The sequence below is a fragment of the Actinia tenebrosa genome, unplaced genomic scaffold (genome assembly GCF_029948245.1).
Source record: "Actinia tenebrosa isolate PJP-AT-01 unplaced genomic scaffold, QUT_ActTen_1.0 PGA_scaffold14__42_contigs__length_11649687, whole genome shotgun sequence".
Taxonomy (NCBI): Eukaryota; Metazoa; Cnidaria; class Anthozoa; order Actiniaria; family Actiniidae; genus Actinia; species Actinia tenebrosa.
In genome coordinates, this window is record NW_028292574.1 from 4,089,758 (window position 1) to 4,112,097 (window position 22,340).

The following is a 22,340-nucleotide window of genomic DNA, read 5'->3' on the forward strand; positions in this document are numbered from 1 at the left end:
AAATGACTGAATCTTTGAACCTTGATAGGAGCGCATGACTAGTTTGACTGTAACGATAGCTTTCCTTTTCATATAGCCGATTTAGTCGTAAGATGCATGTTCAAGTTGTCAACTGGAGGTCTTTGGCTCGCAGGGACAGGGTACTTGATGCATCGATATAGAGAGGATCCTGAAACATTGGAACGAATGCTGACTACGATCATCATTCCTTCTGGTGGATTTGTGCTTGAGATAATATTCAGATCTGTTGACGTGGTGATCATAATTCTGATATAGAATCATGTTCATTTGCATAAACTTGAACTTGGATTTGTTTGGGCAGATTCACTTTTATCTTGAAAATTTTAGTGAAACACAAAGGAACTAACCTAGACGTTTGTTAAGCAATAAACAATATTAGTGGCAATACAAACAATAAAATGCCTGGAGTTTACATATCGTATACGACACGCCCACTTATATCGTATATATTACTTAAAATGCTGTGTGGGCCATATATTTTGCTTCCAATTTGTACTTTGTTTAGTTTCTGGTTATTTTATTGAGTTTCGAAGCAGATACTTTAATAAATATTCTACACTTTGCGTATTTTACGAGTTTACTAGGAATTAATGATTTCGGGCAACTCGAGCGTGACGCGTGACGTCATCCAGAAGTTTCCAAGAATTTTGTGTCAACAACTGGTATTCCAAGAAACAGTCTCATTTGAATTCGCATTTTTGCTTGAACCAGTCGTAAATTTATAAAATTCAAGGTAAGAATTAAATAACATTTATGTTTAGGCCACAAATTGTTCACACAGCCGCTTATCAGACGTTGTACTAGAGTCATTTCACTTGGCCCGTAAAAAGTGCTTGCAATAATTTTGAATATTTGTCCAAAAAGACAGGTTATGTTATTCATTGACGAATATTTCAGCCTTAGCTTTAGTAATCCAGTTCATGCGGTTCAAATTTAGATTAATTTAATTTAGGTATATCTTTCCAAGGTCGCTCAAAAATGTCAAACGAAGTCGTTCATAAAGCAGTGTGTCCAGCAGAAAAATATGGCACAAGCAGTGAATTTGGACAAATTCTGGATTTTATTCAAGACACCGTGACTAACGAAGCAATGAGAGATGCGTTTGATATCCCGCATCTTGTAGTCGTTGGACGACAAAATATGGCCAAAACGACGCTGATAAATAGACTTATTGGAAGGTAATAGTAAAGATAATCATGTCATCCTTAGTGAAGTCTTCAAAGTCTTCAACGCAAGAAAATCGAGAAAAATCGAAAATTGGAAAAAGTAAAAGTGCGAGCGAAACACCTTAAGTGCTCATGAACCCTTCAACAATACTTTCAGTATTCATTCTACATGAAATAAATAGTTGAATGGTAAAATATTTCTTGATTTGAGCGATGGGTCTTTATATGCTAGCCCACACGTGACAAAACTTCAAGTTGCATTTTTAACTCGTGGATACGCGAAGCGTAGAAACGAGTTATTGTGAGGGGTCTGAATATGCAAATGTATCACTCACTCGCTCACTCACTCGCTCACTCACTAAGGTGTTAGTAGTATAGGGGATGGGGGTTCCAGCGCAACGACCACCGGAGGATTACCCGTCTAAAGTACCCCCCTCGATTCGTACCGCGATTACCCGCATCCCGTGTTTATGTAAAATATGTTAGTCTATATATGGAGTGCGAAGATTGTAAAGAGTTTGCTTATGATTTCTGTGTAAAGTGCTTGAAACCCAAGTTTGTTACCCCACCACCAAATAAGTATATTTGTTGTGGTAAGAAAATGCAAATAGAAGACGACACGTCAGCACAGTGTTACGAATGTGGTAAGAATATTCGTAATGCCGTACCAAATGCTACCAAAGAGCAATATTACGCCAATGGAGGTCGTAAGAAGACCCCATACAAAAGAATAAAATACTTCCGAGACTGGATGAGTCATATCCAAGGTTTACATCCGATATATTTAAGCGACGAAGTAAGGAAGAAAATCATAGACCATTTAGAAGAGCCAACCCCACAAAGTCTACGGAAAACGTTGAAAAAATTAAAGCTAGGGAAATATTACAAAGCTATTCCCTATCTTTTGTCTGAAATTACCGGTAAGTCTATTCCCGAGGTTTCTGATATGACAAAAGCCGAGTGGATGTTTTGTCGGCTGAATAAGGATATTCCTTATTATCCTGATGTAATTTACGAAATATTTTACAAAATAGATCCCAACCACCCCCTGTTAGGATGGATTCCGAGAAAATAAAAATGCAAAACTGGCGTTTATTTTGCCAGAAACCCCACTGGGGAATGCATCGCGCAGAACACCAAGCTATCCCCAGTGGGGTTTTTTGCATTTTGGGCTTACGGGGCTTATTTCATCCCGCGCCAGAGGCCCTCTAGTACGTACACATATATCTTTCTTACGACCCACCAGAGGGTGAACTCCGGACAGCGTCCCGAGACACCCCCTGACTTTTCCAACTTTTCCTCACGAAACCCCCCATCGCGGGGTTGAATCGCACTTTCTACCCCTCCCCCCACGGTTGCTGTGAGTGTGGGGAGGCTTTTTTTTTTTCACTCACAGCAACCGGTCCAAATGCGTCTACAGCGAGGCTCGAACTCGGGACTTTAGGCCTCCCCAGCTCCAAAGTCCCACGATCACGAGCGAACGCCAGACACATCTGGACGCTTATGTATGTGAAAATTATTATATTTAATCTGCATAATTTCTAGACTGACGTTCGATATGTAAATAGAATCCCGTCACGCTCTTTTCGAAGCAGATGTTTACTGAGCAAGCTTTCTTTGAAGCTCTTCTTTCGCTTCTTGATAGATCTTTTTGCGAGATTCCTCGGAAAGATCTCTTACGACTGTTTTTTTATTCCTTATGTCAGTCTTTAATTTCTCGTACTTTTCCTCTTCGGCTAAGATAAGCGAGAATTCTACGTCGTCTATCTTTCTGTCACGCAAAGCCTTTGAGACAAGGTCAGTGATCGTATTTACTTTAGCCCTTGACAGAGCTATTGTCGTGTCGTGTTTTGATATTTTGCTTGACAACTGTTTCATAATGCCCGTAGCAACAGCCGAAATAATACCACAGGCTGCCCCAACGCCGGCCAAAGGAACTCCAACGATTATTCCCGGCCCAGTAAGCGAAGTAGCAACGCCGGAGCCCGTTAACACAACAGATATGGACCCTGAAGTTATCGAAATCTTATGTAGCGTACTCCGGGCTCTGACGTACTTTTTTCTAACTTTTTCATAGTGTTTTGTCTGCCCTTCCAAGTAAGCCAGGATTAAGTTCGCTTTATTCAGACGAAAGTTTTCAGCGTTTAATTCGTTAGGTTCCTTAGGAAGTTCAGGATAAAGTGGAGGCGCTGATGGTATAACATCCATTATATATACTAATGTACGACGCTTTTGGGAATGATATTGAGGAGCAGCCACATCACGACAACCGGGATTACTGGAATTGGAGAGCATTTAGGAAGATGTTTCCACATGCAGACCCCAGTAAGTTCGAAAGAAGACCCGATGGTATTTACTATAACGGCTCTAGGATGTACAGCAACGAGGATTTGAAGCCTACGCTGGTTAATCAAATAGACGATCAACTGAAGCATTCGCCAATGCATAAGCCAACGCCAGCGCCAACGCATGTTGAACCCAGTTGGTCAAAGGAATTATTGCTTGGTACCAGTACTTATCCGATACCCGCAGTTTCATTTGATAAACACCCAAGCTTGGACCTAACGCTGAACATGCGGATTTCTAACAAGCATTCCTTTCCGTTAAAGGTGCGGGATATCTTCAAAGACGTACCCATTATTCATACCACCGCTAAGGAATCTCATGAATGGTTAAGTGGTCCTAACATGCGTTATTGGCCGCAGCAACTAAACTTTGCAGTTTGGTGTGCCACTAGCGGCTGTGGTGTAAGCGCAAGCTTGATGAAGAATTCAATATTTATGTTTCATTTTCACTTCACGGTTAGAAGAATACTGCATGAAATGGGTGTTATTGCGCTGCCGGGAGATGCCACGTTTTATCCAAGAGATAATAAATACAGCGTGCCGGCTTATGACAGACTTTGTAAGGAGTTTGACGTTGTAGGGAAGGATTTCCGATGCACTGCCGGCGCTAACAATGGTCTGGGGCATATTTGGGTTTATTGGGGGATTGGTGGACACGAGCTAAGTGATAAGGAAGTTCATGCGTTGAATCTACGATGGAACACTGGGTATCACAAAGAAACTCACGACAGTAGCACCTTCTTTGAACCAAACGCTAAGACCACTAAGGAAGTTAGAGACGGACCTTTGTTCAAAGACGAGGGCGGTAAGTATGCAGGGGCTAACCCGCTGATTATTAAGATTACCAACGACGAGCAAACAAAGCAATATCTTAATTTCATACCCCCAGAAGGTAAAGGACTAACCAAAGCCGGCCTTGCCCGTTTAAACCGCAGCATAGAAGCTTACGTGTATTCTATCCTTGGAGCTCAGGTAAACACCCGATCCAGCATAATCGGAAATACTGGCGCCGCAGAAGAAACGCGAGCCGAAGCCTTGATCTTATTTGAAAGTTCAATCTTGGAGGGCGACATTAGCAAGGGCGTACAGCGTTACCAACTAGCCATACAAAATTCTAAGGCGAGGTTGGACTATGCAGTAGCCCCGGGTTGTTGGTTAATGCCTAGTAATTTATCTATAAACACTGGTTCTGTAGTAGGATACAACAACAAACTGCAGCGAGCTACTAAGGATATGAAGTTTGGGGTGAACGACGTGAACTCTGACACTCTTAGGAACATTCCTCACTTCGTAGAGAAGCCAAAAAAGTCACACGAAACGAAGCTACCCACAGTTAAGAAACCATCAAAGAAGGTCCTACCTGCGATACCTGAGGAATATGACCATAACTTACTAAAAGCCGGCTTAGCCGCTGCAAGCATTGGTCTGAGCTATTATATATGGCGATGAACAACCCCTACGTAACTGGAGTAGATTGCGTTTATACGACTTACACAGGCGAGAAAAAATATACCCAAGCATCTTGGGTTGATGTCACGGGGATGTCCGTGAATTTGAACTACTCAGGAAAGAAGTTAATCCTTTGTAGTATTTGCATTGGCACGAGCGGCCATGCCAACGTGGGCTTCAGGTTCCTGGATGAGAATGGCGTACTGCAGCCTATGCGCGCGAAGACAAACAACAGGGAGCCTGCGCATTTCTCCGTAGAGCCCAACCCCGGCAGCGCCGAGAATCTATCGGTTTGGACTTTTCATATGGTTGCTGATTGCCATGGGAAGGTAAAGCTGCAAATAAGAGTAGACGACACGGGAAAGGTCACGGTAAATAGCATAGAGGATCAAAGAAACCAGCCATATAATCACGCCACCATTAGCACTCTTACGGTGGTTAGTCTTTAAATATATGAATCCACACGCAAAGGAAGATTGGTTTCTTTATTATTTGGAGGAGAAGGACTACGTAAACGACGAATGGCATGACACCGGATTGTGGGTGGAGGTTGGGGGATTAGGATTGATCATGTGCACTATTAGCATTACTGCGGGGTGGTCATGCAATGCCGGGTTTAGGCTTGTTGATGAGGCTAACCATCCGTTGTTGCCTTACAGGACAAAAAATAATGCTAGGCATTCAACCCATTTTTCATATGAACCATATCCGAGAAGCCCAGAAGATATAACTCCAGTGTCTTTTCACATGATAGCTAGCTGCCAATATGCGAAGCTGCAAATTCGTCCCAGTGATGGAGGTGCGACCGCAGTAAAACGAGGTATCGTGCTAATAAATGCTGCCGGTACATCTCAACCTACCGATGATGCCACTTGGAATCATAAGACCATTAGCACTATGACCGCCATACCGCTAGTTCCGTATTATCAAGGCGGTGCGAATACTATCTTTACTTATCCCCAGTCGAGGACGCCTCGGACACCCGACGACGATAAGCCACCAGTAATACACAAGGATAAGATTAAGCCTTCATCTTCTTCAGGAGTACCACTCCAATAGCGACAACCAAGATCCAAATGTTATTCCCCACAAACTTTAGCAGTTCTCCGCCAGCCCTAAGTGCCAAGGAAACAACCGAACCCAGCAGCCCAGGCAAGCCGGCTGCCATCTCTTTTCCCAAGTCCGTTAGTCCATTGCCTAATTTCTTTACGCCCGCGCCTGTAGCCTTAAGCGCGGATAGGATAACTCCTACTACGCTCGAAATAGCGACCGCGAATGCCAGCGGAACGCCATACTTCAAAAGGGCTCTTTTTACCTTTTCCTTGGTGGTAAGCCCCAGCTCCTTTTCCAGGTTTTCCTTTTGCGCCTGTAATTCCGCAAGGTGTACCTGAAGGGTTTCTGATTCCCTTTGAGCTGCCTCCCTTTCCTCTTCGGGACGAGTCTGGTCGTTGATTATTTCCTGCTGCCGCTCTATTTGCCCCTCCAGGTCTTCGAGGGCCTGATCTCTTTGCCGGATTTGTTCTTCCTTAGTGTTAATTTCGGCAACCAACTGCCGCCGTTCCTCTAAAGAGCCGGTTATGATGATATGCAAGTTTTTAGCTTCCTCTTTTGTCAGGTCTAGCTCCTGTAAGGCGAGGTCGAAAGCCCTTTGGGCTTGGTCTCTATCGCGTAGGGCATTGTCTCTTTGTCCTCTAATTTCTATTATTCTTTGGGTTTTGTCATCAACTTCTCTCTTTTGAGCATCGAGAAGTAGTCGGTTTTGCCTCATGTATTCTGCCTCCCTTTCTTCCAACGTTTCTTGCAGTTCCTCGACGCGTTTTTCTAACGCAACCCTTTCATTTATGTTTTCCAATCTTTCTAACATGCTTCTAGTGGCACGCTGGAAGCCTTTTAATCTTGCTACGTCACCCCTAACTTCGCCATTTTCGTCAAAGAGGGGCTGCGGTTTTGTCCAGCGGTCTTTATCAGGAAATCTCAGGTCTTGAACGCTTATGAGGACTTTGTTTCCGCGTTCTGTGAGCCTTACGTCGTCAGCATCGAAGTGGGAATAGCGCTGCGTTAGCTCTTGCGTTGCCCACTCTACAGTTTCCCGCGCGGTTGCTCCCTGCTCACCCATGTTTCGAAGTTCTATGTACTCGGGGGCGGACTTACCCGGGTTCTTTTCGTGCCACATGCGATTCAAGGCTGCCTTGAAGCTTTTCCACCTACTACCGTACGTGTTTTCTAGAGCCATGTCGTAGATTAGGGGGTCGGTTTCCGCGCCTTTAGTCCATGCGTCGTATTCTTCGTCGTTAATGTCGACTTGACCTTCTTCGGTGGTGGGGTCAAAATCCGTTCCTTCTACTTCCATTATATATGATAAGCTCAAAGTTAAACCCCAACGTATTACCTAAGCAGGTTGGCGGACTGAAAGCAGAACGCACCTTTCACCGTGTCACCTTTACCCCCAGCAGCGCTAAGCCAGGGGAAACCCTGTACGTAGGCGTGCCCCGCCTAACGGATAACCTAGTCTTAGTTCCTGGCACCCTGGCGCTAAGGTTTGACCTAGCAATACAACCAAGCACTGCGGACGCGCGTCACGTTGTCAACGACCTTGGCCGCAACATTGTCTCAAAGATGCGGGTGAAGTTCGCAGGGGAATCCCTCTTGGACTTAAATAGGTACGATCTGTATACCACGTACAAAGACTTATGGTTGACTGCATTTGACCGCGCGCAAAGGATAGAGCAGGGAATCGCCAGTGATGCCATACGCAAGGTAAGAAGCGCAACCTCTGGCGCCTCAGGAGAAGACGAAATAAAGACAGCTTATGGCACTAAATATGTCGTTCCATTAGATTTCGAAGTTATCACGAACCACGGTGCATACTACCCAAGGCAGCTAAGCGAGCTGCAGTTCGAAGTAACCCTAGCAGACACTACGAACATCCTACAGGGAAAGGACGTAAGTTCCTCAGCCGTCCACCCATACTCCGTTACTAACTTAGAGCTGCAGTATGAAACGGTATACAGCGAAGACTTAGCACGTAGCGCCGGTATGGAATACAGCTCCGGGAAGGCTTTCCTTTACGATCACGTCGTGATGTACAAGACGTTCAGCTTTACAAATAACGTCGAAGAGGTCATCAACCAAAGCATTAACCTTCCCAGGCGCAGCCTTACAGGGATAATGTTGCTGTTCGCAAAGACATACACGGCAGGATTGCGTAACTCCGAGGCGTTCTTTAATCCTAACATTACCAACGTAGGTGTTAGCATCAACGGAGTGCCTAATAAGGTTTACTCACAAGGGATAAAGCCCGCGGATATGTACCGGGAAGTCGCACGTAAGTTTGGCGACCAAATTGACCCAAAGAAATTCTTTAAGGATAAGTACGCGCTGTGGATCGACATGCGCACGACGAACGACGAAGACCTACATGGACAGGGATTGCGGCTGGTAAATACCCAGGACGGCATTACGTTGGAGATCAAGCGCACCAAAGACGCCAGCGACGCTACTAAGATCAACGCATATATCTTCGTAGTCTCAGACGCGCAACTGAGTGTAGAAATGAATCAGCTAAAGAGCGTTGCCTATTAATGACTCAGCCATTCTAAAGAAAAAATATCGTTGGTATATAATGCTTCGCGTATTTGAAAACAACAACACCAAACTGCAATGCATAGTGCAAGGCGATAAACTTTATTTCAAAGCAAAGTCCGTGGCTGATGCCTTGGGTTACGTAAATTCCAGAAAAGCGGCGTCTGATCACGTCTCAGAGGAAAACAAGGTAACTTTGAGGTCTATAAAGGGTGTAAATCTGACTGACACCCTTAATGCGCAACCTACATTCCGTTTACATCACTGAAATGGGTCTTTATGAGTTAATATTCGGATCTGAAAAGTCCGTAGCTAAGGAGTTCAGAAAATGGGTGTTAGGTGACGTTCTCCCTACCCTCAGGAAAACAGGTAAGTATGAAATAGAGCGGCGCTTTGACAGTCCTAACAAGTTGGTATTCAAAATAGAAAATGAATTTGACCTGCATAAGAAGGTCGTAAACTACATACGTCGATTCCACCCTATCCTACTGCTCGCACCAGGTCTTGGAGAACTACAGGACTCAGCTAGCAAAAGGATAGTATGTTGGCAGAAAGGGTATCAGGCGGGGCAACCCGACATCTTAGTTCTTAATGCACATAAAAAGTATAATGGGTTATGCTTGGAGTTGAAGACACCTAAGGGTAACGGCGTATTATCACCTAAACAAGAGGCGTTACTCGCACAATACGAGGCAAATGGTTACCTAACCATGGTGTGCAACGATTACGACCTTATATGCAGGGAGATCGACTATTACGCGGAAGGTATTCGTGTACCTTGTCCTTGGTGTGTTAAGGTTTTTAAGACGCAGGAGGCGTTAAGGACTCACCAAAGAATATTTCATAGATATAATGATAGTTGAACAGACACACTGGCGTGAATTGACCCAAGGCATCACATACAAAATAAAAAATTACGTCGTTTTCGAAGACATCAGCCGCTTAAGGTTGGTCCTCGAACACGAAGGTAAAGAGTGCACGCTATGGGCACCGGACTGCGTGCGGTACGTCATTCAAGGTGAAGAGTACACACACATACGCAGTCATGGTAAGGTTAACGGTCGATGGAAGTTTGACGTTGAAAGGAAGGTAGATGCTAATCCTCTTTGTGATTAGAAGTCATCCTCATGAGCGGTTAAGTATTGGTCTGCTACGGCGGACCTCATTTTTTCTGTCATGTGGTAAACGGATGCGGTAATTAAGACACCACCTATGAACGCTGCGATTTGAGGTATCATATATCTTTCTCATTTTCTTGGCGTTGGCGATCCAATACCTCCAAGACGCCTCCCGCAAACAACTGTCGTAGAGGCAACACCAACCGCAAAGGCGGCGTAGAATAGCACCGCGGAACTCATTAGATATTTTCTTTTTCCCAAGCCTTTCGTACCACCAGGTAATGGTCTAAAGGACGTGGTCCGTCGTATATACAGCACCAAATATGTTGTCCACTCCGTTGACAGCCGCAGCGATCGCAAATAGCCTCCCAGTGTTCCCTGTCCTCCCATTTAACGCCCCCAACATCGTCAAAGCCTACGAAGGTTTGGTCAATTTCCTTCTTAAGCTTTGTCAGCACCCGGGAGGTTTCAAGGGGCAACAGCGTTCGGCTATGTCACCGTGGGTTTCGCAGGCAATACCTTCGAGGTGGTAACGGCGGCAGCGGTACTTATACCAGTTCTCTTCAAAGAAGGGCTCATCACAGCGGCGGCAGCAGTTCTTAAGACAGACCCTGTTGTCGCGGTGATATTGTAAGGCTTGGGGGGTGGACAGCTCTCGACCGCAGTCACCGCAAAGGGTGCTTACGGTCTTTTGACAAACCTTTTTGGAAAGATGGTATTGCAGTCGCTGCTTACTGCTGAAAGATTTATTACATTGCATGCACTCCATTATACATACCTTATTTTTTATTGTTATTTTGTTAAACCCTGCAAGAGGGTTTTAGGATAGGGTCTATTATTCCTTATTGTTTTGTTAAATGCCTGCGAGAAGGTCTTAACAAATTGACAATAAATAAGAAGACCTTATTTGAAACCTCTTATCTTACTTTAACAAATTAACAATAAATAAGAAGACCTTATTTGAAACCACCTTGCAGATCCTCTTTGTAGGTGTCAGCTAAGGTTCGCTGTGCTTTAGGATCCGCGGGACACCAATGCCCAACAAAGGATTCTTCGGGGAATACCTTGTTACAATGAAGGCAGGTGTATTTTTTCTCCTCACGAATTGCAGGGGTTTCAGGGATTATGCAGTCGGCAGGTAGTTCACACGTAATGCAGTCCATATATTGAAATGGTAATGAGAACCGTATCCTATGGAGGATATCGCATGAAGTCCTTAATGGACTCCTTAGCCCAGCCTACCATCGTCAACACGGCGCCAAACCGTTCTGCACGCTTCAGACCGCACATTTCGTCGTACAATTCCTGCACGCGCTCTTTCAACCGGTCTATCTCCTCCCTTTGCATTTCTATGGTGTCTTTTTTATCCTTTGCGTCGGCGACAATTCTTTGCATTGCTTCCACTGGCTCCATCTATATATGAACCCAGATCACATGCCTTGTAACGCTCTGATAGTAGGACCCACCGGCTGCGGAAAGACCCAGTTCATCGTGGAGCAGCTATTAGGACCCTTTAGATTCCGCTTTGACTATATCGTGCTATTATGCCCCACCTACGTGAATAACCGCACCTGGACGGGTATAGGAGTGAAAGACGACGACTTCTTTGTAGATATCTTAGATCCTAATGAGTTATCCAGCCATCTTAAGTTTTGGCACAAACAATTCCCTAAAGATACGCAAACCCTCCTCATACTGGACGACATTGCCTGTGGGGACGACGTAAAAAGACGCACCTCCGAATTAGTGAAGCTCGCTTTCAGCGGCAGACACGACAATATCAGCGTTTGGTTGCTTTCCCAGCAACTTACCAGCGTCTCTAAACCCTTCAGGGAAAACATAGGCTCTCTCATAGTATTTTATACACCCAGTAAGTCTGACCTGGAAACCATCTTAAGCGACTACGGCGGTGAGATATCCAAGGAACAGTTACACGAATACATGCGGCATTTAAAAACGCACCAACATTCCAAGATGATCTTCTCTTTGAGGTTTCCGTATTCCATAAAGATCGCAGATCTTTAACTCCTAATGTATATGGACATTGAGCAGCTCTTAGATGAAGTCCCCACACAGTTAGATGAAAGTAACCTCAAGGAACAACTTAATATCCTTGTGTCTTCGGGGAAGTGTAAAGAAATGATAGGCAGGGAACTTACCCATGAGCAGGTTAATAAGCTGTCGGAAGAGGAAGTCAAGAAGTTCCATAAGAGGTATGAGGCTGCCCTTGCAAGTAAGACCACGGACGCCGTCGCAGACTCCGCTATCCGACTTGCAACTAAATTACTTGGACTTGCGCTGCCCATAGACGACGTGGAGCAACTACAGAAGGACATAAGAGATGACTATGTCATCGCCCAAGAACTTAAGATAACCTGCGGGTGGTTGTCCTTGAAGTGCGGTAAGTTAATGGCAGTCGCCTCTGCGGCACTTCACGTAGCTCAGCACGTCGACTTGAAGGAGGTACTAGGTTCCTTAGGAACATCTTGGAAGGACTTCAAGAAGGACAGAGAAGTCGAAAAGGTCTTCCAGGCAGCACTTGCTGAGGCACCTGCAAGTGACTTATCAAGTACTTAGTCAAGTCATTCGCGGGAATTACCCAGGCCGCCTCAAGTACCTAGTTAAGTCATCCTTAAGTACTTAGTCAAGTCGTCTTAAGTTACTTATCAATTCCTTCAAGTCCTTAGATATAAATGAGTGAATCGAAGGCGGAGGAAACCCCTCAAGTAGAGGAGCAACGAATCACCAAGGCTAAATCTCCAGGCAGAGTTGCTGCCGGAAAGAAGCTCGCGGAGATGAACAGGAAGAACAAAGCAAAGAAAGAAGAAAAGGTGGAGGAAGAGGAATCCTTTTGGAATCCCGGCTACGTCATCGGCGCGATAGGAATTGCTATAGCAGCAGGCAGCCTCTACTTACAATGGCGGGCTACGAAGCCAGAAGTAAAGTGGGAGGCCCCAACATATCGCGCACCTGTGGAGGTTAGAAAAAGCAAAATTCCTGAAATGGAATAATAACCTTCTCGCTTTGTAATATAATGTCGACCGCGTTGTTGAAAACTGTTGAAGAAGCAGCTATCATTACTTCTATTGTTGCGGGTATTGGTTGGGTAGGTAAGAAAGTGCTCAAAGAAGACTTTACTGAAGACCCAAGCAAGAGCTTCGCTAATTTTGCTAAGATGACCGCTGCCGTTGGCGGGGCTATCATGGTAAAGGATTACCTACGGAAGGAAAAGTACATCCCTAATGTATAAATGGCTAGCGTGGTCGCAGGTGGAGTTATTGCAGCCTTAGCATTCACTGGAGCTAATTATGGTGGTCAATATTTGGATAGATTAGTTAGAGGTGATCGCAGCGGAGATTTGGCCGCCGAAAGGAAGAGACACGACTTAGCGCTGGAGAAATATCAGCGAGACGTGGCGGCTTGGAATGAAAAAAGACAAGCTTACAGGGATTGGTTGGACAAGAACTACCAAGACAAAATGCAGGCGGATAAGAACTTTGAAAACACAGACTACGCCTTTAAGCTCTATGCGCAAGCACACCCCGCGGCATTAACGGGGTTAAGAAAGCCTCAGTTCAAGAATTACTATCAGCCTTCTAAGAAACAAAAAGATAGTGAGTTGGTATTCGTGGGAGTTGCAGGGCTGGCGGGAGGCGTAGCCTTGGCGTATCTGCTCTAACGAAGGGGACTTGTCCCCTGTAATATATGATCGTCTTTTTGGAAAGCGACAAGAATAACTTTACCACTTATCTGAATCCCCCCATCAAAGCCTGTAAGGTTCGGCTGGTTAGTTGCTCTTTGTATAATTCTTGGTATAATTTAATTAATGGCTTTGTCATCGGAACTTCCGGCACCAAACCAAAAATACCAGATTCCCATTACACCCCTATAACACTGGCTAAGGAGCTAGCAAAGCATGGATATACTCTTACCACAGGATTACCCCATGAAATGAAATTCAAGAAAAATAGTGGAAGCGCTAATTTAAAGGACAGTTCATTGGTAGAACTCCTGGGTCTTACTAGTACCACAATAAATAGCGGCAATACATATGATGTGAAATGGAAAGTCGCATCCTCTTACGAAGTCTATTGCGACTTGGTCCATAGTTACAACAATGGAGAAAAGTCTTCTCTTATGTCCAAGTTTCTGCCCCAAGGTAATCCATTTGACCCAGTGGAATACACTCCCATTTCTTTGAGCTATGACTTGTCTAATTTGGTAGAAAGCATAAACATCACCATTAAAGTGGACGGAAAGACGGTGGATTTTAACGGACGTAAGATCAATCTTGTTTTGGAATTCATATAATGGGCCGCGTAGAGGACAAACTTAAAAGGATTTACTATGGGCCGGAAGGCTATTGGAGAGGAGCGTCAGCTATCAAGAAACTCGCGACCGCGGCCAGGGTATCAGACGAAACAGCTAAGAACTGGTTGAAAAAACAAACCCTCTGGCAGGTCTATCTTCCCGTGCCTAAGTACATTCCCAGGCCCAGCTTCACCGTAAATACCCCCAATGAAGTTCATCAGGCGGACTTGCTTTTCTTGCCGCACGACAAGGTGAGAAAAAAGACCTATAGGTACGCTTTGACCGTAGTTGATATCGCAAGCAGATACAAGGACGCCGAACCCATAATCAGCAAGGATTCTGGAGAAGTCGCAGAAGCCCTAGGTAGGATTTATAAGCGCGTCTTGAAATGGCCTAAGCTGCTGCAAGTGGATGCGGGAACGGAGTTCATGGGCGTGGTTACTAAGACCCTGAAAGACCACGACACTAAGATTAGGAGAGCCAAAGCTGAGTACCACAGGGGTCAGAGCATCGTCGAAAGATTCAATAAGACCTTGGCAGAGCGTCTCTTTGGATACCAGTATTGGAAAGAGCTGGAAGATCCCTCCAAACGCAACAGGGAATGGACTCAGAGGCTCCCCCAGGTCGTCGCGGCTTTGAACAACGAGGCGGCCAGGGCTACGGGAATGAAACCCAGGGATGCCATAAAAAAGAAACACGTGGAACACAAGTCCTTCGTCAGAAGTTCGAGGGCGGTCTTCCCCCAGGAAAAAAGATTAGGTGATGTCGCGGTTCGATATCTCTATGAGCCGGGTGAATTAGAAGGAGGATCCAAAAGAGCTACGGATCCTAATTGGTCTTTGGAAACTTACCAGATCCGAAGTGCGATAGCTAAGAAGGGTCAGCCCATCTTGTATTATCTTCATGATGGTCCCACGCGTGGGTTCGTCAAAGAAGAACTGCTTATCGTGTGATGTCCGAATGCTATCGTATGGATACCATCATCACACATCCACCTCTTACCGTCAAATGCAGACAGTGACACCTTCTCCTGTGTAACGTTGTGTATTTGATGTCCGTAGCTGCGCAGGCTGTTCATTTTATGTCGCTGTTCCTTACGCGTACGCAGGACCTTTAAGTAGGACTCGTGCGTAATGTCCTTCTTAACCACGTATTTTTTTACGCCTTTAGCTTTCTTTTCTACACCGTCCAGCTTTAGCACGCTGTACATCTTTGGTTTCAGGCCCACGTATTCCACGATGGGTTTTCCTTTCATCTCATCCTTCATTTTCCCGATTACTTTCTTGTTTTTAGGGGAGTAAAGAAAGTGGTCGCGTGGGTAATCGCTGGTGTCGTATTCATCGATGTCGGGAACACAGTCTTCGTAAATGTCTTCCGTCTGCACCTCTAGTATCAAGGAATCGGTGTCGGTGTATAAGAGGCGGCACTTATCACCGTATTTCGGTTTTAGCTTGTCGTAGTAAAACTCATACATGAGCAGCTTTGATAGGTCTAACACTGTAAACCCCGTGTATACGGGTTTATTCAGGAATAGATTCGCTTTCTTCATGTGAATCACGTAGAAGTTTAACATTTCTACGTATCTAACGAATCCAGGCTGTGACACGTATGCTTCTGCTTCCTCTCTGGTGCTGGCTATCTTTATGCTTACGCGCTTGCGGATGTTCTCCATTGTCTTACCAAATACGCTATTGTTCATTAGTTTAAACAGGTTCTTTTCGAAGTCATTCTTTGCCTGCGCACGCTTTTGTGTGTTAAAGTCAATGTAGGAGCGCATCCATGGTTCCTGCGTGAACTTCAAAACGCGGTGAATCTTCTTCACGCGTAAGCCGTGGCGCACATAGAACTGCAGGTTGCGGTAATGCACCACGTACTTTCGCTTGTCCATTAGGTTCATCGTTAGCTTCCTGTAGGGTTTGTAGCCAGGACACATTTCCCTCTGCAGCGGACTCAGCTGCTTAAATGGTATTTCTATTGCTTCTGGTGCTAATGGGAACTCATTGTGTGCGTCGTGCAAGTGCTCTGGGTATTCCAGGTCCACCTCCAGCACGTAACCTTTGTCGTCTTCTTTACCTACGTTTAGGTAAAACTCTATGGGCTTTATGTTGTCCCATTCGAAGTCGCGTACAGGTAAGTACTGCGACATTGCCCAACCGTAGAGGTTGTTTGCGTCTAAGTAGAAGATGTATGTGGTTGGCTTCTCCGGGTCGTACTCCACCGTGGGATTGTTTGCGCGGGCGTATCGTCTGCTGGGTCCGCAAACACCGCCGCGGATACCGTCTTCCATAAAGCGGTACATGTCGTATTCCGTTAGGAGATCCAGTTGCGCGTTTGTCTTCTTTAGAAGTGCACTCCAACTAAGCCCAGGAGCCGTGTAGAAGTTCGCTGGATCCAACCCGTAGTATTCCATTGCCATCTTTCGAAAGCTTTGGAAAACATCTGCGAGCAGCACTACGTCTGAACGTAGGTAGATGTCGTGGTATTCTCCCATATTCTCACAGGAGTACTTTTCCCACACATCTAACGCATGCTGGTACTCCTCGTCCTTTATACCGGACTCGTTTAGGGTGCTGTAGAATCTCTCTTTGGGTGGTAGGGGTTCTTTGAATCGATCCCAGGAGTCCATGTATTCGTATGGGTAGACTCCTTTCCTTTCCGCGCCGTATTGACTGGAAATGGGGAACTCCGTGTTGTATTTAACCAAGTTTGCTAAGGAGTCCGCCATGAACTGCTGCGAGTCTAAGAACTTCAGCTTGCCCACAGTTACGGACATGTACCTTTCTTTGTTGTTGGGTATGCACTTTACTTCGGAGCCGTCCGTTCCTTGTAAGAGTAAGTGACTGTCGTAACCCCTTAAATTATGAAAGAATACGGGTATTTCCATTTCTGGATCTACTTTGAAGTTTATATTACATTTCCAATGAGCCGCACCTCTGTATTTGCCCGTGATGTGGCAGTGATCTCTAACCTTATCCACATAGAAATCCTCAACAAATGCTTTGTGGCAGTGAATGCAATGCGTGGAGGGCTTTCCCGGCTTCTCACCCTTCTTAGCATACTTCCCGCATTTAAAATGAGCTTCTCCTAAATACTTTCCATCTTCATCCCACGCTTTCTTGGCTCGTCTTCCAAACTGAAGAAGCGTATGTTGGCAAATGTGGCATTTTTTTGCCTTGTTAAAAGCCTCCTGGTTCTCTTTGGTAAATTCCATCTTCTTTGGACGTCTTAATTGTTCTCTTATCTCTTCCTCCTCTTCTCGCAATGCTTCTAGAAACTCATTAGCTGCGTTCTTACCTCGGTAAATTACAGGAGGGTCGGCCTTACCGTCTGATCTGACTACTATGTAACCAAAGGAGCAGATCTCGTGTAATCCCACCTTATTCGTAGCACCACTTTTCTGCTCTTCCTTAGTTATCAACGCTTCAAAGTCTGCATATATCACGTAAGGCACCTGCATCTGCTTTTGATGGTCTGAGTAGGATAGGTTCTTATCTGTAGGCATCTGGATCCGTTGCGCCACTTCTTCGACTCCGCGACATATTTCGTCGTGATCCTTTAGAGCTTTAACGCTGGTAAAGGATAATAAGCAGCAATCACAGAAGTATTTCTTACCTTTGTGTTTGGTGTGTCTGTAAAATAGTCTGCTAATATGTTTAACCCACGAATAATGTCCGCCGTGGTAGAAAAGGTGTATTCGTTCTCCTTTACTCTTTGACAACACTAGTGGTACTATCGTTTGGTCTCTGACTCCGTAAACGTTAATTGCTAAATCGTTTATTTCCTCAAATATGGGGATGTCTATCAACTGCATGGGAAATTCCACGCCGTCCCACTCCAAATCGTCTGTTGGGTACTTGCTTGGTCTACATGGATCCTTATCTACTGGATACAGTGCAGACCTGATTGCCCACATAAAGCAGCGGTTGTCGTCATTCTTTACGTTAACGATTGCCTTCTTCCTTTCTACCCACACCGGCAGGGGTACGTAACTTCCTCCTCGTATTGGCACGTACCTTGCCATGCTAACCTCCATACCTTCTACCTCCTCCACTGTCCAACCTGATCCTTCTTTCGTGTAGTTAGACAGCGATTCCATTATTGCTTCTAAGGCTTCGCTGAGTGACCTATCCAGATTCGTGGACTCTAATATCACTAACGACTTTGATCGCAGCATTGCTGTCGTCGTTACCTCATCTTTTGATAAACTTACTTCTACCATTATACTCGCTTTCAGGGCTCCTAATTCTTCTATGCCTTTTCGAAGCGTTCTCTTGACCTTCCTTTCTGACTGACGCCAAAACTGCCTAACGTCAATCTCACCGTTACCGGGTATTGACACCGTTTCGAAATTGCTTTGGGATTCCATCTATATAATAGGAAATATCTTATACCTAATTCCAGACCCTTTTCAGATCGTCGTAGTCATACTCACAATCCTGACAATGCCAAAACAATTTAACCTTAGTCTCAAACTTCTTACCACATCCACAATCATAGCTGCTCATACATTTCGTCTTCATCTTCAAATGCTTCTTTAAGTCCACTTCTTTCTTAAAAGTTCTCTTACAATCTTCGCACTCCATATATAGACTAACATATTTTACATAAACACGGGATGCGGGTAATCGCGGTACGAATCGAGGGGGGTACTTTAGACGGGTAATCCTCCGGTGGTCGTTGCGCTGGAACCCCCATCCCCTATACTACTGGTGTTAGCAGATCGATAATTAAACGTTTAGCGATCGTCTTACGTCATCTAATTACGAATGTTACACGATTCCTATAACAAGCACAAAGCTCTTATACAATATAGATTACTTTGTTATTTTATATGAGGAAACGAAATGCTGATGTTCCATGTGGGATATATTTCTAGCACTTGTAGACGCCGTGGGGGCACGCTGTGCATGCGCACACTCGCACATAGTTTTATCTTCGAATTATTCATATTGAAAAAATCAAAGATGCAAGTCGAAGTAAAATTATACAATTAACACCTGAAAAAAAATTTAAATGATCTAGACCTTTTTTGCTAATGTATTTTAAAAAGTAAACAAACACGCTTATTAGGTACAACGTCAACATTTCGATTTTTCAGAAGACACGTAGATCAAGCCGGTTATCGAAAAAAGCTATTTTAATTAGAACTCAAGAAGAAAGTCTGATTTCTTCATTTTTTTCATTAGAGAGTTTTCATTTCAGAGTTTTCATTACGAATTTTCATTTCAGAGTTTTCATTACGAAGAATTCGCTAGTTTTTGTACTCAAGAACCATTTTTCATTTTCGCTAGAAGCACTCAGGAGAAGATTGATTTCGATCAGCTTGCGATCGATGAACGCGCTAGGTCTGGAAGCTAGTTGCAGGGCGGGAGGAGGGAGGGCGTTGAAACGGGCATGGGCACTAGATTTTATATAGCAAATGCGGGCGCACGGCATTTTTGGCTTTATTACAATGTTTTCCCAGACCTAGTTTATATTTTTTTGAAATGTTTATATAGTGTTCTACTTATGTGAAAAAAATCAGACTAAGCAAATTTGAGCAAGATTGGTTTTTTGACATCTCAAATGTAGACTATAGCAACTGCGCCCGTATTTGCTATATAAAATCTAGCGTAAACATCATGAAAAATGGTTCTTTGAGTACAAAAACTAGCGAATTCTTCGTAATGAAAACTCTTATCATGTTTTGGGTGTTCTCTAACACCAATAAAATTGTTTTATTGGCTAAAAACAAAGATAAACAAGCCTAAATTTACCTTTGAAAGATCTTCTTGTCAGCCGAACTTCCTTCACAAACGGTCCGCCATTGTTGACCCTCCTCCCGCCCTGCAACTCGCTTCCAGACCTAGCGCGTTCATCGATCGCAAGCTGATCGAAATCAATCTTCTCCTGAGTGCTTCTAGCGTTCCCTTTCGTATGCAAATCGCAAAGACCTAAATGACTTTTGATTGTGATGGCTGCTTGTCAACTTAAACATTGCACTTGATATCAAAAACAAATGACTAGACAAGCGAAACAAATGACTAGACATAGAACACAAGGGTCTTGGTGTAATGAAAATCAACTTGATGTATAAAAAGTACTGCTTGATCATGAAAAAATGCAACTTGAAGTTTTGTCACGTTTGGGCTAGCAAATCTTTATGTTATGAAGGTTTATACTTCCAATTTGCTAATAAGTGTGACGTCTATTAAGTTGTACATTTTATTTTTTGTTGTACATTTTAATTTTCTCTCTTGACGCATCAGATATTTGCTGCCAATGCGAAAAGGAAAGACAGCTACTCATCTGCAGGCCCTAACGACATATCCCATCCTACTAAGCCTGCGCACTAATGAATCATACAAGATAAATGTGAGTGTAAAGGGTAATCCAGAGATAGGTGGAGAGGTCGAAAACCCTGAGGATGAAACCATAGAAAAATTCTTGCGAGACGTGGCCGGACACTTACATAAAGAGCCTGGGACTGAGATATCAAAGACGCCTGTCACTGTGACCTTATATGGTAATGTATTAGAAGTGGAGCGGAGTGGAGTGGAGTGGAGTGGGATGGGGTGGATTGGGGTGGGGTGGGGGGGGGGGGGGTGGATGGGAGTGAAGGGGGGAGGGGAACTAGTGAAACACATTATAGAGGGAAGGATTTCATTTAATAATCATTTTGTGTTCCAGGACCTGGCCTCAGTCCCCTTACTTTGGTAGACCTTCCCGGCGTGCATTTCGCCAATGACAACGACAGGATGAACAAAGTAACTCAAGATTTAGTGCTTGATTACATCAAGAAGAACAAAAAGAGCATTATCGTCATTGTATCCCAGGTAAATATTTAACTATTTAACACTGAGATGAATAGGGTGTAAACCTGGAAAAGTCGACAAAAATTAATCCTTAACGTTATCTTTCAACTTTTTTGTGTGTCGAGAGCCGCGAGTTTGTGACTAATGTATTGCGTGACTTTTGTCTTTAGCACTTTCTTCGTTTAGATTTTTTTGCAGTACTCGTGTGTACGTGGTTTCTTAGGTGTTCGTGAGAAATGCTTTAGCTCTTGCGTGACACTTCAGGAGTTGCGTGACTTTCACACCTCGTGCGTGTGTTGTATCTTAGGTGTTCGTGACAAATGCACTGTGTGAATTTTTAGCCCTTGCGTGACACTTCAGGAGTTGCGTGACCTTCACACTTCTCGTGCGTGTGTATGTTGTGTTTTAGGTCGGAGATCCCACTGGTGACGGAGCCATCAACTTGGTCATGAAACACGCAGAAGACTACAAAGCTCGCACTATTTGCGTTCTGACCAAACCAGACAAACACAACGAATCTGATGACATAGGACGCAAAGTGGCATTGAATCAATCGCACTTTACACTTGAGGACAACCATTTTATCTTGTTAAGAGGTACTTAAAAAGCTGCATGTCTTAAGGACGGTGCCTACTAATTGAGAATCAATTATTTTTTTAAATGACTATGTGAATTATTTTAACCTATCAAAGGGTTGTCAAATTCTGGTTAGAAAAGTAGGGGTCACCATGCATTTAAAAGAAATAACAAGGCTTAAAAATCGTTAAAAAGTGATGACGTCATGATTTTACTAACACCAGGAAAAAAAAAAATTCGAAAGATTTTGAAAAATTTCTAATTTAAATCGTCCTAAATGACTGACACTTTGTTTCTTTACTAAAATATACCCAATTCTACCATGAATTTTATACTTGGCTATAATATATATAATTTATTAGCTTCGTGCTCCCTATTTTCGATCAGTAGGTACATAAAGATTGTGTCCATATTCTTTTCAAAACCAATTATTTTTTATAAATTTCATTTTACGAGGCTAATTTAGCATTTACTCTATCATTTAAACGAAGAAAAAATAGGGGTATCCAGGCGTTTTTAAGAGATACGAATTTTTAAAGAACATTATTAGGGATAAATCTTATGCCGAATGCGTGACAAGCGTTACACAGCATACAAAACGGCGTGACAAACTCTGTTTTTGGCGCGTTTGCACGTCAAGCTAAACATGCTGTTTCCTGCCATGCAAGCAAAAAACACAGAGAAAAACTCGATATTTATAAGCTTTATAGTTCCAGGAAGACTATTGGGTTTGAGGTGAAGTTATTATCGACTCTTTACTTAACAGCAGAAAGGAATTTCTGAAATATTTGGTACGTAATAAGATGATTTTTTAGATTGAGAACTCCAAAGTAAAAGAATTTCATGATGAAAGTGTTTAGCGACCCAAAAAAGATTTTCAAAACTATAATTACACACCTAGATATTAATAAATGGTAAATTTTCAATTTCATATGTATTTCTTGTTTGTTTTTATTCAAGTTTTATAGGATTAAATCT

At 43.8% G+C, this 22,340-nt stretch overlaps 1 protein-coding gene across 4 annotated transcripts in view; it reads left to right on the forward strand.

Annotated features, from left to right (window-relative positions):
- The first annotated feature begins 643 nt into the window (after positions 1 to 643).
- The window catches only part of LOC116290874 (uncharacterized), a 41,783-nt gene continuing 20,086 nt past the window's right edge, over positions 644 to 22,340 (forward strand). For 3 of the 4 annotated variants that reach the window (XM_089029572.1, XM_089029571.1, XM_089029569.1), the window contains exons 1-5: positions 644 to 754; positions 989 to 1,199; positions 20,241 to 20,497; positions 20,662 to 20,807; positions 21,196 to 21,382. In XM_089029572.1, the coding sequence (XP_088885698.1) occupies positions 1,000 to 1,199; positions 20,241 to 20,497; positions 20,662 to 20,807; positions 21,196 to 21,382 (790 nt within the window). In that variant the 5' untranslated portion in view covers positions 644 to 754; positions 989 to 999. Of the gene's footprint in view, positions 755 to 973; positions 1,200 to 20,240; positions 20,498 to 20,661; positions 20,808 to 21,195; positions 21,383 to 22,340 lie in introns of all 4 variants that reach the window. The other variant, XM_089029570.1, reaches the window with a different exon arrangement.